Here is an 18,010-nt window from a genome sequence, read left to right as displayed (position 1 = left end):
GACAATGTGTTCTCTCTCCTTACCACACATCATAGCGCTCGGGCTTCTTCACTCCGCAAGTGTTAAATACAAATGGTTTTGGTCTTTTTCTTGCCAGCAGAAGAGAGGACCAGACTTTGGAGCTTGCTGAAGATGCCGACTGTAACTGTGGTAGAGACCACAGAGCAGGTATGAGACATGGGTGGGATCCCACCTGCAGCCATGGTGACACTAAGGAGAGGGGAGGCTGCAGTCACTGCATGTAGAGAATGTCCACCTCCAAACCTGCCCCCGCCCTCAAGCAGCAAGGACTGAGAAGGATCCTCCAGGTGAGCAAGGTCTGCCCATGGGCTCACTGTTTATTACTGCTCATTACTGCCATGTAAACGCAAACTGAATAACCACCCCATCCAAGATTCTGCCTGTGACAAGCACCAGCAGGGTATCTGTAGGAAAGGAAGCTGCGCAACACCCATGGCAGCTTCTTTTCCATCTCCTGGAATGAGAAGAATAAAGTTGTCCTTCAAGGAAGGTATGGACAAATACACAAAAAACCTCCACCCTTAATGCAAATATAATTTGTTCAGCATGCTACAAAAAGCACAGTATAGTGACCAGACCTAAAGAGATTCTAAGATAGATATTATTTACTATAGGAAATAAATACTAATATAAAACATGTAGAAAAAGTAATTTCTTACACAGTCAACCAACACCAGAAGCAGAATTTGGCCTTCCACTACATTGTTACAGATCTTGATAATAAAGGTGAGAGTGGTGGAATTAGTCCGGACTATGGACATAAATCACAGAGGAAAGTTAGAAAATTCAGGTAAACTTGAGAAATCTGAAAAGACTGAATTTAACAAAAGGAACAGCACAGGAAAAGAGCCTTCCAACAGATGAGGTGGAGTGTCGTGCAAACTCATGGTTTCTTATTTTAACTAAAAGGCCTCATTATTCTATCAGAAAATGTTATTGTTCTATGAGGATGTTTTAATTTCTGTACAACTACTGCCGGACATGAGAGAGAAAACAGGAACAGCTTCAAGGGCTCATTACCTTCTGGACAAAACAAGGTCAAGATTTTCAACATAAATTCCAAGTTCTAGTTCTGACTTAATGCTAACTTACTATGGTAACTTTGGGGGTTTGTTCAAATTATTCGTCGTACTATGCAATGGAGCTAATGAGTGATTACCATCCTCTACCAGCCTGAAAAGTGAATATAACACAGCATGTGATTGCTGCAGCACAGAGGAAACCTAGAGTTTTGTTTCTGCTGATCCCATGGAATGTTACCGCTTAACAACAGCGATACATGTCTTTTTACTAAAAAGTAGTATTTAAAGCTAGAGTTAAATCAAATATAAACTCACCATTGCCAAAAAGGATATTTTCAGTGATCTTTTGTTTGTGCTCAGTACGCTACTTGCCAACATAATGGCATTATCTAAAATCAGAGACAGAACTTTAAAAGAATGCCTGACAGGTAGCAATACCTTTTAGCAGAAAAAAACCCATCCAACCATAAAGCTCGCAGAGGACAAAGATGAACAATGAACACAACTACAGACAACCAGCACACTCCCAAAACAAGGCATCATTAGTATAAGCGAAGGCATCCCTGATTCAGTACTGATGCTAAGTGAGCTTACATCTTAGGAAAAATAAAAAGCCATCCGGCGTGAGAAAGGAAAGGATCACGATGGTAGGCAACAAACAGCAACTTCAAAAAGGTTCCAGCTGGTGTTCCAGTCACCTAGTCAAACCCCAGCATGACTTCAACACATGACCACTTCAGCACATGCACAACCTGAAAAAGAACTGCTATTTTGAAGCTCACTGTGATGAAGGTACAAGTAATGTCCCTCCTTCCCTTACCCCGGCAAAAAAACCTCACCCCAAAACCCTAAAAGGAATTGATACGAGCCTAATGAGCACTAGCCCTTTGACGCAGAGACAGTGGAACGTCTTGGGATTTCCTACCCAGTGTGTGCATTCCCATTGCAAAGCAGTGAAATTCTTCAGGCTGTGAAACTGTGCCACCTATGTGATCTTTCAGACAGGTTTGGGGAGCGGGACGTATGTGATAATTCTGTTGCTGTGGTTTGGTTAAGGATGGTTTCCTGTGAGGCTGTGCCTTCAGCACGTAAGTCTAAAAGGAGAGGGGGGTGGTGGTGGTAAAAAAACCAGACAGACTGACAAAAGCTTAGACTCTCCAGGAAACCACAAAATAACCCCTCTGAAAACTGTACAAAGTGCTATTTCTGTGTTTCTACCATCTTTTAAGGAGAAAAGAATGGAAGAGGAAGGGCTAGAGAGTTAAGTATGAAACCAGAGCTGAACACACGCTGAATGAACGTAGGCACAAAGGAAAGCACAGCTGGGGAAATGCCAAACCCTACTGCAGTCAATGGCAATTTCATCAGTGGCTTCGTGGAGCTGGGGCTGCACACACAGGTGAAAATCCTTCTACACAGGAACAAAGACAGACACCTGTTGTCAGCATGGGAGCCACGCACAGGAATGCCCCTGTTGAGATGAGCAATCTACGCGCGAACGGTGCGCTGGAATTACCAAGATGGCTACAGCTATTGCAAAATTAAGCCACCACAACCAGACTGTGGTTGAGGAAGGCTGACACTTTAAGGTCTTCTGCATAGCAGGGAAGACAAATGAGCTGTGGAAACTGTTAGTGGGATACCGTTTCTGCATCATTACCCATACTAGCCTTCACCACAAGGGGTTGGAAACCTCATGGTCAAGACCAGAGGTTAGCCTCAACACTGCCTGTAGCAGAGGCGTTCCGTGTTTGCTCCGGCTCAAAAGCTGTGAATGAGAAACATGTAGCTCGCAGAGATAACACAGGACTATGGTTTATCTGCTTCACTTGGTTTTGACACTTAAATCTGGGCAACATCTCGAGAAAAGATCAGCACAAAGCAGCAACGTACTGAGAAGCAAGACCCTTCCTCTGTGCATCTCTGCAGGGACCAAAGTGCCAGGAGCAGAGGTATGCAGCTGAGGCACTGGGTGCTCAGAAAGCACAGTAGTTCGGAGGGTGGAAGCTGGCTTGGCAGTGGAGGAGGCTAAAGCTTAACTCAGCAGTGGGTCTGAAAGGGTAAGTGTGCACACGAGACTGAACGGAGGCAGAGCTCGCTTTGACAGACGTTGGTATTGAAAGTTACTTTGGACCAAATACCGTGTTTACTGCAATATAGTCACCATTAAAGTATATGATGACTTGTTAGATAATGTTTTAAGGAGTCTATGAGTGGAAAGAAGCCAGAATTTTGATAAAACAGATGAAAAAACAAAGAGGAAAGGAAACAACAATTGTTTGCATGAAAAGTCTCAGAGCCTGTATCAAACATGGGACAAACAGAAAAGGACAGAGCAGTCATTACACTACAGATCAGAAAATGAAGTTACCCAAAACACTAGTCTGTTAATCTGTAACAACAGAAACAAGAAAAACACATCACAATGATTTCATCAAAACATACATGCCCTCAGGTAAGTGGTAAGATGAGGAAGTTACAGAGAGATACTCTTGTACTGTCAGAGCATGTGGAAAGGTCTACTCCATCTTGAAAAGGGTTCTACTAGTAACAGGCTGTTTCGATCTTCACATCTGCTTAGTAACAGGCTGCATGCCACAAAACGTCACAGCAAGACACTCCACCCCAAGGTTTTACAGCTGCCATCAGTCTCCAGACTATCACAATGTTTTTGCCCCAATGTAGCCTTGCAAGACACACTCTCCTGGCTATAGACAGGTACAGTAAAGACAAGCATAAAACTGAGCCATCTGGTCGCAGCAGCTGTATAGCACAGGGCACACAGCACAGCTATGGGTGTGACGAGTTAGACAATTCCTGTGCTACAGAAGCACAGAGTTCAAAATACATTACAGAGCGTGGAGGCATCTCTTGAGTTTTAACTAGCTTAAGAGAAACCCATTTGACAACAGACAGAATTTCTGGAGGGGACAGGCAGGCACAGGACACCACAATGACTGGCTAGCTTCTCTTCTGAAAGTCTCTCAAACTACATACAGCAGAACCCCCTTCACAGAGAAAGGCCAAAGAGAAGTTACCAAGATACTACAGCCATTGAGCATATTGTAACTTCTACAGCTATGGAGAAGTGCGCAGGGGAAGCGTGCACTGAACTCCTTAGCAATTGTTCTAGGACAGTTCCTCTTCAGATAGTCAGGACATAGTTTAGGAGCTATCACAGCATGGGTGGAATTCACCCAAAGAACCCTGTACATGAGAGGAAAAAAAAAAAAAAAAGACTCCTAATCATCAATAGTTGTACATATCTAAGTAGAGATGAGGATGTGGGAGGAGGGAACTGTATTCTGCCAGCTTCTGAGAAGAGGAGGAGGAAGTATGGGACTGACACCAGCTGATTCTGCTCCCTTACACTGGAGAGAGGAAGGAAAAGGTTTCCTCTGTTCTTCCTCTCTGGGGACTAATTCTCAAATCCATTGTGGGTCAGAGTCCACCATTTGGAAAAAATGCTGAAGAAAAGCAAAATCTGCTGGAAGAAGGTTGAAAAGAAGTTATCCAGAGACAGAATACACGTGTGCATTTGTGCAAGTGTGTTAAGTAGATGAAAGAATGTATTAAAGTAAACCATGTGCGATTTAGCATATTTGCAAACCGTCTTAAAGAGTGACCAATCCATAAGAGGCAGGCCAGCATCATTCTACAGGTATGCAAACCCACCCTCTATCACAGAAATTGCATAGGAAAGAGCCAGATTAGAAATGCCTGTATCTCCTACCGTGTGCTTGCTCACTCTGTCCTAGAGAGGGTTTACGAAAGGTCTTTCTGCAGGATGTAACTGTACCCAGGAGTGAAATCCCTACACAAGTGGAGCAGCTCCTTTGCTTCACGAAAAGATTTAACACCGTGACACCACAATCAGTTCCACGGAAAAGAAAAATTATGGAAAAAATAGCAGCCAGTGTCCCTAATCTCTTCCCAAGACCCTCCCCCTCCCAAGGTTTATCATGGGGGACCTCTCGGAAGGGCCTGTACACAAATAGTGAAAAATGGAAAAAGCTGCAAGTCCACATGCAGACAGAGCTATAATATCTCTGTAAGTAGAGATGCGGTGGGATAGTTAACGTGACTGTAGTGCTGTGATGGATGGATAGATGATGGCTCTTCAGGAAGGAAAAAAAAAAGAGAAAATGAGAACTTGGGGCTGCGCTCTACACAAAGATACTCTTCAAAGCAACAGGTGACAGAGTGGTCAAGAGCTTATGGGTCAGGACAACAGAAAAGACCAATAAGCATAATTGAGAGAAAAACTGAGAGACAGTGGAGGAAATTAGCCATAATCAGCTGGGATAAGCCTTTTGATCACAGGCTCTTTTTCTCCCTGGGGGCTTTCAGCACCCCAGTGTCTGCTGGGAAGGCAACAAGGAAGGGTGCAAGCAATCCAAGAGGACAATTTTTTTGAAAAAAATAACAGATAAGACAATAAAGAGAGGGACTCTTCTCAATTTGCTACTCATTAATCAAGATGAGCTAGTTAAAGCTGTGCAGACTGATCACAGCCTTGGCAGCAGCTGGTACGTACGATGGTGATATAGAGATCCCAAAAGAAGCGAGGCAGGCAGGTAACACAATAGAGATCTTGAACTTCGGAAGAGCAGATGTAGGCTTGTTCAGGGAACTGGCAGGCAGGGTCCCATTGGAGGCTGAGGCAAAGGGGCCTAGGAGGGCCGGCTGATCTCCAAGAACAACCACTCAAAGCAGAACAGCCTGTTCCGACGTGCAGAAAGTCAAGCAAACATGGCAGGGGGCCAGCTCTGCCCAAGGGGGAACTCCTGGTTGAGCTTAAGCGCTAAAGGAAGCGTATGGCAGGGATGGGCTCTTGGGGAGGAATATCGAGACGGTGCCTGAGCGCACACGAGGACAGCAAAGTAAAACACTGGCTGAAGTTGAAATACGGAAGGGGTACAGATGGCAACAAGAAGTATCTCAGCAGCAAGGAAAACGTTGGTCCATGGACAAAGGGCACAAAAAAAGCACCAAGGTATAAAATGTCTACTTGGCTGCGAAGGTCAGCTCTCAGACCTCCCTGAAGGTAGTGGCAGAGTCTGTGCAAGTGAAGCATGACCCAGAGTAAAGAAAGAGTAGATTAGGGGCCACTTCAGCAAATTATAGGTCACAAAAGACAACAGATGACCAGCTAAAGTCCCTTCCTACTCGAACTGGTCTTGATTACCAATTCCCAAGGACCACCGTAAACTCTTTTGCTATTTAAAGAAAAATCAAAATAGATGTATCATCTCTGTCTATCACCCTAACCATAGCTGTGCCAAAGCTAAAAGGCTGCTATATTTGGAGCGAGAAGACGTAACAATGTATACAAGAAATGGCAGTTTTGAATTCCTAACCATATACACTGAACTGTCAGATGATGTCATCACTTGAGTTATGTTTTCTGACACCAATATGTCAGGTAAGAACAAGGTGGGGCAAACAGTGCTGCCCTCTAAGCCATATCAAAAAAGCTGTTAACATCATTACATCCCTCTGTTACCAAGGGGCTGACATCAGAGATTTGGTAGCCGAATATTTAATCCTGTAATAATCTAATATTAAAAAGCCCCCAAGCCCTTAGAGCAAGCATGTCCATTGCTTCAGCAGTACAGTAAACTCATTTAGGATGAAAAAGGCAGTAACAACTTCCATGTGAAAGACACCCTGCCCTGCTGTTCAGGTTTGCTAACTTCTCCAAGAGTATCTGAGCTCTCTGGTCTGTAGGATGCAACCGCTGATGTATTAAGAAACCTTTCCCAGAGGCCATCAGTATCCTGCTGCATCAACAAGTGACATTATTTTGATGTAATCTCAAAGCAACCACTAGAGCAACATAGAGGAAAAAAGCCCCCACAGTGCCACCTTCCAGAGATACCTGGATCACAGTAACAACCAAACTGAAGGAGCTAGTCTGCAAAAAAAGAGAAACCAGACAAACATCAGCAAAATGAGTAAAAAGTGAGTATATCAACAGTTCTCCCTACAGGTCCCTAGAGAACCAGCCGCCAGATAACTTTTTACATGTTCCAAATTCATGGTTACCTTGCAAACACAGAAAGCAACAGATTATTATTTTTAAATAAAGCAAGGCTGCTGCAACAAATAGCAACTACGCACTCAGTCCCAGTGCTACAGCAAGAGGGAGCTGAGCTGTAACAGCTTGTGCCTTCAGACAATGGATGCTTTTAAAGTTCGAGCCTTTTTCAGACCTTTAGAGGCTGAAACACTCTCAGCTGAGTACATACACTCATAGATGCTGCCTTTAATGAACTGAAAGCATCAACTTCCCATTGGTGCGTCAGATGGACTTTTTCTCAAGCAGTGGAAACAATTGTCTAGGCAGCACTTGCGTGGGGTTGCAGACACCACTGAGCTGCTGTTAAGTACCTTCTGTAATAAAATTGAAACTATGAGGAGAGACCATTCATTCTTTACCTCTGAATCAGGAAGTCCACTCATTCAAGCAACTGTTAGCTCCTGTAGCAAAACACTATATAACATTCACACCATGCCCACCACACCTCCTCCAAATATTAACTCACAAAAAGCTGCTCAGAGGTTTCCTCAAGCCCACTAGGAAAACCAGTGGGGGCTTTTTGTAGGTGCAGCTTATGTTAGTCTAAGGTCAACAGCGAATTTCAGCCAGGGAAAGCCCGCTGCCATTTATTTATTATTTCCTTAATATAACTTACACAGAGTGAGTAGGTTAAAAAGGGAAAGGCCTGAGACAGCCATGATGCGGCCAAAATGAAACAAGGCTCCTCGTCAACAAAACCAGTCCAATACAGTATTAACAAACATATCACACTGCATGCCAGGTTTAATATGCTACTCCGCCATGAACAAACACTACCGTTGCAATGCTCATGCCATTATTGTCACATAGTGGAACCACAGAAACATGATCTCTCCCTCAAGGCTGATGTAAACCAGGCATTTCACCATCCAGTACTCAACAACTGAAACATTATATGAATACAAATTGTCACAAAGAGCTGCTTACTGCAGTACCTAAGAACAGGAGACCTGGATCCTGTTCTCATCTCATCACCTCTATCCTTCACTTCCTGAGAAACCGAGGTCATATCTAACTTACTAGAAGCATCATTCAGATATTCTAAAGGTCCTACAAAGGTCCTAGCAGCAGCCCAAGATACATGGAAAACAGAGTCCTTCCTCTTCTACTGCTATCATAGTTGTGGACGGGGAACCTATGAAGAAAGAAGCAGGAAAAGACAGTGCTGGTTTTAAATAATGGGAGGGAACATGCTTAAAGAAAATGGAAAAATCTGGAATGGCAATGCTGTTTCACTTTCAAATTCTTGAAATACATGGCTTAATCCCCAGGCTTTCTCCAGAACTTGCTTAGAAGCCATGAGATTGCTTTTACCAATACAGACAAAAAGCTTAGCAACATGTTACATGAGCCTAAAAGGCTAGGAAGTGAACAATAATAATAAAATGCCAATTTATTACAACCAATAAATCAATGAACAGATGCCCAGAGAGGTTGCACTCTCCATTATAAAAGGTTTTCAAGGCCAAACTGGATAAGACACCCAAATAACCCAATCTGATCTCAAAGCTGACCCTGCTTAGAGCCGGAGGCTGGACGGGAAACTTTTCTAAGTCCCCTTGGACCTGAATTATCCTGTCCTGTGTTCCTGTTGAGCAGCCTTCCTGGGTTCAGCCTCTGACTAAAGAGACTATCAAACTATCAAGCCTGACAATACAGACATGTTAATGTGCAGCTTCAGAACTAAAATTTCCCTTGCAGGCTTTCCAGCTGTAAATTGAGGAAGTCATTAACCCTCCTGCCCAATAAAATGAAATCATCAACTACCTGATCTACTGCCAGGTAGCGCAGCCACTTTTAGAGAGTACCAGAGAGCTGGGCAACAACCCTTGAGGGAGCACAGGGAGGGTGCTAGGGAGTATCTAAAAGGATGCCCAGGCTCTAAAATGTGCATTAGACTTCACTAGAAGGCTCAATAGAAACCACAATTGCCATAAAAATCACAGCCCTGGCAGGATCACAGCACAGGCAGGATGCTGCACCGGGAGCCTTCTCTAGTGCATGCTACCAGTCTTCACTAGTCTGTGCTAAACATTTGTTTTCCTAATTAACACAGGGATAAGTGCAATTAAAATTCCAGCCAAACTTGTAAAATGCATCTTTGTTCCTGTCATCTGTTTTTCTCATCTGTTCTCAGCTAGCAGCACCCCTGGCTAATTGCCTCAAGGAACCAGATAGAATTTATAGCACTCTTTTTGATGCCCCATGGTTGTCCCATTTATTTTGAAAAGAATAGCATCAAACTGCATTTGCAGCTTTGTTGTTACCTGAAAATTGACCACTTTTTTCCCACCTCCTGCAGAGCGCAGCTGCTAAGTTCTGCTCAAAGCACTCACCTGTCCCTTGAGGTATATCAGTGGTATATTATATGAGGGTAAGTGACAAAAACCTGGAAATTATATAAAATATGGATAAATTAAGAAATTCCTGATGCTGATCCCTGAACATGAAAAAGCATCTAGTGTCAGCAATGGAAAACAGCAGGGGCAGATGACAACGAGCATCAAAAAGAAGCTCATTTGGCCACAAAGCACACGAACCTCTGTACTGGTCACGTGGCTCTCACTACGGCCAGAGCATTTCCTTTCTGAGCAGCTTCTCCATCAAGGGAACAGTAGAATGCCACTACAGAAGGCAGCAGAAGTATTTCAGCAACTCATTCTAGAGAAGAAGCAGGACATAACCTCCATGCTCCAAAAGGACAGAATCCACACAAATTATTTTTGTGATTCCCACCAGTGAAATTCAGACCTACTGTTCTGAAACTCAAGTTTCCAATGACCGAGCTTCTGCTTTAGTTGCAGACGAAAGGCAAACCAAATTGCACCTAAATGAACATTACCCTCAAACAGCACATTAACCTTTCAGGTTAACCTTTGAATCTAGTCACCACTAAAAAAGTTACAGCTTTTGTAATCCTGGCAAGTTCACTTTGGCTGAAACACAGCAAGTGATATGTTTCAATATTCTGCAGATTAAGGCAAATATTAAGTGATCGAAATCTACCAGTCAGTATCCTGCCTTGCTGGTTAAAGGGAAGATTATTTTCTAATCTGAAGACCAAATCACTGGAAATTTTTTTTGATTTTTTAAAACAAAGTGTCAGATTTCATAGTCACTTCTCAATAAAAAGCTTTAAGAGGTAACTTTTCATTCTATTGCAATAAAGCCATCCCACCAGACCCATGTGCTTAGACACACTTGGCCAAGCTCTTCACATATACCTGGTCTCCTTCCCCATGTTTGCACAGCAGTAGATGACTTCAGCTCCCTCTACACTTCTCACAGGAAGTGCCAGATTTAGTACTTCAATTAGATGAAACCATTCTGTGCTGATCATTGGAAATTAGCCCACTCCCATGCAAATGAGTACATCTGCTATGAGACAAGGATCCGCACTCAATGCAAAACTTGCTGCTGCTGCTGAAAGCTCTCAGTTTCTTTCTATTAGGAAAAGTAAGGTGAACGAAGTCATGTGCTTTCCTGGAAATTCATGTCTAGTGAGCAGAAACTATCGCCATTCTATACAGCAAACAATCACTGCTAGAGATCACATTTATACCATAGTTGAACTACACAAGTTGAACTGTCTTTAGCGTTTAAGCATTAAACATGTAAGCCAGCTGGTTCACTTCCTCATACACAGGAAGGTGATATTGCACTAGGTAGCGAGTCCATTCAATGCTGATCTCAGAATGTAACCTACACCATTAATTAGCATTTAATGGTCCCATCACCCCACTTAATAGTTGCTGCTAAACTTCTGCATGACATATTTCAGATGAAAATTCCCCCCACATGCCTGTTCCATACTCTGAAGACCAAGGATCCTTCAGGGGTATGAAAGTAGTGTTTAATAACCACTAAACCATCTTTCAGAAGTACAAAAGTGATACTTGGTTTTGGGGTCACTTCACAGACCCTGCTCCCACAAGTAAACACTGTCACATGTGATGGAAAACAGCAACCAGATTAACCTCATACCCTGACAAGGCAAGACAAATTTACTAAAACCAGAGGTGAAAATGACCCACAGAAAACTAAGCACTAAGTGTCTGGATTGCAGTCTGATCACAGCCGAGCTACCTGCCTACCAATTTGTGAGAATCTACCAAGACAGATTACAACAGACCAGGAAATCCACAGCTCCCATCCATCCCAGTGACTGCCTCTAGCACAGGACATGCTGTTACTGTGCCAGGAATGAATGAGCTAAGAAACACCAGATCCCTCCTCTTTCTCTCATCCAACACTCTTAAGAGAACAGCTAAGAGTTTTACTTCACTCTGACCCTACCAAGCTCGGTTGCAACATGGTCTGACTACAGCACAGGGCACTTCATCTGTTTGCAGCCTCACAGCTGTCCACACATGATAAGAAACACTACTGCGTGATGGTGGCATTTCAGGCGTGCATGAGATAACAGTTTAACAGAACAAACTAAGCTCCTAGTATTAATTCCTAAGTTCTGCTGTCAAAAAGCCTCAGGAGCACATTACAACTTACACAACCCAATCACTCCGGTATTTGCAGGGAACCTCAGCCATAAGACCTGTAGCAACAAGAAGGATCAATGAGATGGTCTGGGATGTGGTGTGAGTAAACAGATGACGAAAACATCTAGTGCAAGAATCATCATGAAGAGGCTAATGCTTCACAGTGCTTCCCTCTTATATCCAGGGGTAGTTCTTGCATAAATCCTCATGACATAAGATTATGTAAGTCAACCATGGACTCAGGCCTCTGGATAACTGGGTTCAGTTTCCAACTTCATTTCAGACTTTAATGGTAGCTGGGGCAAAGCTGCTTCATATCTGCGATGATGCTTCTTCCGTAAAATGGAGTAAAGTCATAGCTACCTCACATCTTTCCTGCCACATGTATTCCAGTTGTACATTAGCGTGGGACACCAGTGTCAGCTTGGAGACAGCTTTACCACAATTCAGATATCCATTAATAATCTTCCTAAGGAAAGACCAACTCTCAGTGCAGTGATGAACTGATGAACTGCATGGGTAACAAGAAACCAGAAATACTATGAGCAGGTTAAAGCAAAAGCTATTTAAGAAAACAAGTGGATCAAATCAGTCCTTTACCAAAAGGAAGTAACACGTTTCCTAAGAGCTGCAGGACACAAGAGTTTGCACTAAAGATTTACAACAAACTTCTTTTACATGCTTTACAAATCAAGTTAAAATGCAAAAAAAAAAAAAAAAAAAAAATTACTAAAGACCTTAGGATGAAGAAAAAGAAATAGCTTTTTTTTAAAAAAAAAGTACTTTAAAAAAAGCTATTTTCCCCTTCTTCATTTACCCACAGCTACCTAGTTTTGGTTATCACAGAAGATACAATGACTGACGTCGTGCAGAGCACACCACTTGCTCAGCATGGCCATGAAATGACACAATTTATGGAGTTCAGGCCTATAAAAATGTTACCATAACAACAAAAAAAAAATTAAAGAGGAAGTAGAATTTTAAGAAGTCATCTCTGTGCAACATTTAAGATTTACACATTTAAAACAATGTTACCTTTAAGGCAAATACCATTTTAGTCCATTACACATTACAACAGGGCATCCATATTTACACACATAACTGAAGTAACACACTTGTTCATTCTTATACTGCATTATCTCTTGCAATCTAAGACACAGAATGCATTCCAGTGTATACCCCAAAAGAATTAGGTTTTGTGTTGTGTGGTTTGGTTTTTTTTTTCTTTCCTCCCAGTCATTTCAAAACACTATCACTTCCACAATTTCTCAGCCAGCTGCGCTGTTTCCTCATTGGGCTACTTTTGTTTGGGTGATTCTATATTACAGCAACATTCAAGATTGCTTAAGTTGCAAATGGTTAACCATTATAAAGCGTCAACTGGCATAAAAACCAAATCCAGAGTATAGATGATAAACCCCCAGGTTAAATACATTAGTATTTGGGGGTGTGTGTCTGTGTGTGTTGGTTGGTTGGTTTTGCTTTTGAAAGAAACTCAGCAATAAGGAAAATAAGCCAGCCTAGAGACTCTGATCTACAGCTGTATTTGTGTTTCAGCTGTTTTTAATAAATGCTTCTCCTACATCATACCATGTCATGCTAATATATTGCTGGGATGAGAAAAGGGAAATGGCAGCAGGTGATGCCAGACCTTATCTGTCCCTACACCACATCATTTTAAGGGTTCCAACCCAAGGACAAACACACCTTTGTATGGGTAATGACTTCAGCATTTTAAGACTTCTCTTCCACATTTAGTCTATTGGCACGCATCACATTATCACATCCTAGTTTAAGGCACTGCCACAGTCTACATCTCTGCCAATGCCTAATCCATTCAAGCCCCCGAATCCTACACCTAAGATGTTCCAAGGCATGAAAAGATGATGCTCCTATTGCACAAGTGTAGATTAGTGTCCAAAAAAGGCATCTGCATGGAGAAAAGCAGGTTATACTGGCTAGCACTGACAAAATCAAAGAGACTAAAGTTCAGATCACATGAGAACATGCCAACCCTCTCCAGTAACTCGGCTCTGACCAGTTTGGATTGCCTTGTTGTTGAGATGGGTTAAAAATGGGACTTCAGAAGAGCAGTTACCATAATGATCACAATTGGTGGTCTTTGTTCCAAAATATTCCTTCAGTTCATTCAGAGTAACAGTTCTGATGTATTAAGATGATTATTTCTCACACCACATAATCAGTACACTGACCTGCTTAATTCCTACATTTCCACTTGTTCACCTCACTATCTAGCATTATGTCCACAGCTGTAGATCAGCAGAGAACTTCAGAAACAGCTGAAGCTCTTACAACTTTACACATGCATTCACCTATCTCACTAGTACTCAACTGCCAATTATGTTTTTGTACCACTTTACAAAGCAACAACACAGTACAGAGTGGGTAATGTACATACAACTTTCTCTGGCAGGTTGTTCAGTTAACTACTTTGCTAGGTGTTAAACAAAAGTCTTGTAATATGAATAAGGAGCAACACAAACAGATTTAAGCCTTTTGCCTTCTAATTCTGTTCTTACCCAGTCAGTTTATCTTCACTGACATTATGCCAGCTCCTCCCAGAATTACACTTGAAGTCCACAGGCAGTCCTAGATTTATTTTTTTTTTAAAAAAAAACATAGACCAGTCAATACACAATTTCATGCCTCTTACGTAAAGAGCATTACTCATGATACAAAAAGGATAGAATATTTTCAAGACAACTTTCAGAGAATTTCCTCACCTGGTGAAGCATGTAAAGTATGACCAATGTAAATGACACAAAGGCTCAGAGGCAACTGGGGACAATGAAATTTCACTATAGAACATAAAATGGCTTGTAACTGTGGTGCATGCCACTTGCCCATTACTGAAAAGGTTCATTAATTCTTTAAATGGGCTTTTCAGACATGCACTCTGACTCTGGAAAGGAAAGACAAACCTTTTAAAGTTTATAAGCTAGACTGATGGCACAGAAAGGAATAGTAGAAGCGCCATATAAGAGTAGCAAACTGCATTTTCATTACTCTTCAGATAGAAAAGTTTGTTTACTTGTTAACTAGAAGATGAAGACTTTAGCTGCAGACTGTTACAGAAGGTAGGAGTATGCCCAATTAAGAAACCTAAGAGATGACCTTGCATGAAAGGATAAAGGCAACAATATTGTTGCTATGTTCGGTACTAGCGTACTAGGACACTCTTCCCCTCCCACTTCAAGAAACAGTTCTAGCAATGACATCTTTCAGTCACCAAGACTACACAACTATGGTTCTGCTTCCAGCCTCTAGAATTCACTCAACAGAGCAAACAGCTCATACCCTGATATAATCAACAAACGCAAGTGAAGAGGCTGATGTAATGTTACTTAAACTTGTCTTTCCCTGTTAGTCTGTGAAGACTGTCTTCAAACAGGGGTCCTCAAACTTCTTTAACCAGGGGGCCGGCGCGCAGACGCAGTGGCAGGCAGTCATCTGCGTCTGCTTGGTTTCCCCACCAACCCCCGGCAGGGTTTCTGTAAATACCGGGGGCCGGATTGAGGACTCTGGGGGGCTGTATCCAGCCCACGGGCCGTAGTTTGAGGACCCCTGTCCTAAGAGGACCTCTCACAAACTGGCTACCTCTAATTTGCCCTCAACATAAAATAAACAAACCAAAAAACCCTTGAAAACCTTAACTGCCCTTAGCAATACTGTGCAACCCATTTAGTGGTCAAGCAACAGATGGGCAAAAACTTGTACAAGGTCTTGAAGACAAGAGTGCCTGACATATAGTATATATGATTTATTATCTGATTTCAAATACCTTGATTCCTACCTTTTTTCCCCCCTTTTGGAGGAAAAAGGTTTTGCTGATTATCTATTTCCAGATACTATGGAACCACTCTCCCATGAGCTGACGCTGAGTGGCTGGCAGCATGAAGTCTGTTGAAGCAACAGCAGGCAGCAATTATCTGGTCTGATGAGTTCAGCATTCCAGCTTTTCTGCTCCAGAATGCAGGATTAAAAATCTTGTATTTCAGTCACAAGCAAAACAACCTTGGTCAACATCATGTTGCCTGAAAGCAAGCCCCCTCCCAAACCAGTGCAAAACACTGTACTAACTTCATTTGTGTCCATAACCTGTTTAAAGGCTGGGAAAACTAGTCTAGACATCTTTCCCTGTGAAAAAATCTAACATGTATAATAAGCTGGTTCAGTGACATACTTGGTATGGAATGCATGTTAGTTTATGCAATATAAGTGTCCTAATAATTTCTGAGTGCATCAGTATAGATTTTTATTTATTCTTCGATTTAATACTAAGCATCAGTTTTTCTTCACGACATCTTTCTTCTACTACATCTGCCCTCTCTCTCCTCTCTCCAAACACGGCAAGCTGGACATAAGTATTATTTGCAGCAAGAGTATTACCTTCTCACATGTTGCTTGTCAGTTAAGAATCTGAAATTGTCAGCTTACAGGTATTACAGCATTGTCAAAGATATGCTGGTTTTACTTTTCGGTTCAGCTTCCAAAAAAACTGGTGGAGAAAATGGAGGTTAAGAGTTGACAAAGAGATACCTGAATGCTCATCACTGGCAGAGGTTTCCTTTGGCCAATTTCTAGAAAAGAACTGTCCAGCAGATCCCTCTTCACACATTGCATCTATGCAGTTCTGTGGATTGCTGTACTTCTGGAACACAGCCACACTGGAAGAAAAACTGAGGTTAAACAAGCATCTGGACTACAGACAGTCTGATCTCCTGGCAACCCTGCCTGAAAAGCCACTAATGTCACAATAAAACTACATATTTCTGATCAAATAATACCTGGTGAAGCAGCAATGTTAAAAGCTATGAACCTGTGATTGAAGAGTGAAAACATGCTTCAAGCCATCCTAAATCGAGACATTCAAATAGTGGAAGGGTTTTTATATAAAAACAAAATATTTAAAAAAATCATTAAGGAAAACGTATCAGAAGAGACAATCAATATATACCTTCTCTCCTTTCACATCTTCCCCAGAGATAGAAATTGGACACCACCCACTTCAAAATCCCTTTTATCTTTATAAGCAAACCCCAGTAAACCCCCCAAAGTTACATGAAAACCCATGTTTAGCTGGCATGTTTTTCACCAATTTATGTAGATCCATAGTGTACCAATAGGTAATTTCTTCCACATCTGTAAGCACTGGGCTGGGAGAGCCCTACCTGTAGAGCTAAAAGCAGCAGCAGAGCTGAAACTGGACACACAGACCTGTGAAGAATACAAACGAGGGCCTAAGTTTCATATTGTTACTGCTTTGCTCAATGGGAAAAAGAAGAGAAAAACATTCCTCTTTCAATGACAGTTCAGTTACATAAGCTGCCCGTAGCAGCACTTAAGATACAACATTTTTATGATCATTTAACATTTCCAGTCAATGACTTACAGGGCAACAGAGGACAGACATGTTGCTGGCAATTAGGAAGACATTTAAAATTTGGAAAACTGGAATTTTGAAAGGTTCTTTCTGATGGACAGGAAGAGGAAGGGAGACAATCAACACTTTTGTGACTTCACTTCAGAGAATTCCTCTACCAAACATTTCAGTCTCCAGATTTCCTGGAGGTTTAAATACAGAGAAAGAACCAAAGACAACAAATATAACGTACACCTAATCTTGCTCAGATGTATGTTACAACATAGCAAGCACAGAAAATTTTTTTTTTTCATAATAGCTTCTGCAATTACAAGTTGCACACCTTCATTTGTACTGGAGATATGTGAAATTGTAATAATTAGTGTAAAACTTTACGCTAGTAACCATTAATTTCTCCACCATGATAGAACAGGATCCACACTAAAGGTGAGCTAACTTTTCACCAAAACAGAAAGCTACTTGCAAAGCCTTTTTGGGCAGCAATGAGCACACAGAACTCCTACACATTAATTAATAATCTTTAACATATCAATCTTCTCAGGCTATGGCGAGATTTGTGTGGCCAGCATGCTCAATCTCAGCTACACAGTTTTAAGTACCGACGATGCCACGTGAAAAATGCATGCTGAAGACTCTTGAATTCTGTTACCTTGGAAAGCAGCAATAGTGAATGACAAGCAGAGATGAGACATCCCTGTGTTAAGAGATGTCCTAAGAGTCTCCAATATCAACACTGTCCAAGATACAAAACTGCACTGCAATTATGCCCTCTTCCATTACGAAAATGTCTGAAGTACCACCACACACTCAGATTCAGGAGCACGGATATCAGACAGGCCTAAAACAGATAATGCCACTAGCCACCTCCAGAGCTTAAATATTCATCTTTCACACAGGTTACAATGAGTAAGGAATAGGAGGTCAACTTACACTACAGTTAAAGTGACCCACTCAAAGGTGGAATTTTTCTCCCTTCCAAATCTTC

At 41.9% G+C, this 18,010-nt stretch overlaps 1 protein-coding gene and 1 long non-coding RNA gene across 9 annotated transcripts in view; one reads left to right on the top strand and one right to left on the bottom strand.

Annotated features, from left to right (window-relative positions):
- The window catches only part of FAM193A (family with sequence similarity 193 member A), a 153,382-nt gene that overhangs the window by 23,397 nt on the left and 111,975 nt on the right, over positions 1-18,010 (bottom strand). For 4 of the 8 annotated variants that reach the window (XR_013931805.1, XR_013931806.1, XM_080410212.1 and 1 more), the window contains exons 22-23: positions 16,182-16,309; positions 14,162-14,231 (exon numbers count right to left, since the gene is read on the bottom strand). Coding sequence is in view for 6 of the 8 variants with exons in the window: in XM_080410212.1 (XP_080266338.1) it covers positions 14,162-14,231; positions 16,182-16,309 (198 nt within the window). In the remaining 2 variants the exon portion in view is untranslated. Of the gene's footprint in view, positions 1-6,726; positions 12,133-14,161; positions 14,232-15,124; positions 15,603-16,181; positions 16,310-18,010 lie in introns of those variants that run through there. The other 4 variants (XM_080410215.1, XM_080410214.1, XM_080410211.1 and 1 more) reach the window with 3 other exon arrangements.
- Positions 14,227-18,010, top strand: part of LOC308073156 — a 117,179-nt gene continuing 113,395 nt past the window's right edge. Inside the window, exon 1 of the long non-coding RNA XR_013931934.1 lies at positions 14,227-15,021. This is a non-coding gene — a long non-coding RNA (uncharacterized lncRNA). The remainder of the gene's footprint in view (positions 15,022-18,010) is intronic.

Source organism: Falco punctatus (genome assembly GCF_963210335.1).
Source record: "Falco punctatus genome assembly, chromosome: 1".
NCBI classification, from domain to species: Eukaryota; Metazoa; Chordata; class Aves; order Falconiformes; family Falconidae; genus Falco; species Falco punctatus.
Note: the sequence above shows the minus strand (reverse complement) of the source record. Positions and strands in the feature narration are given on the sequence as shown.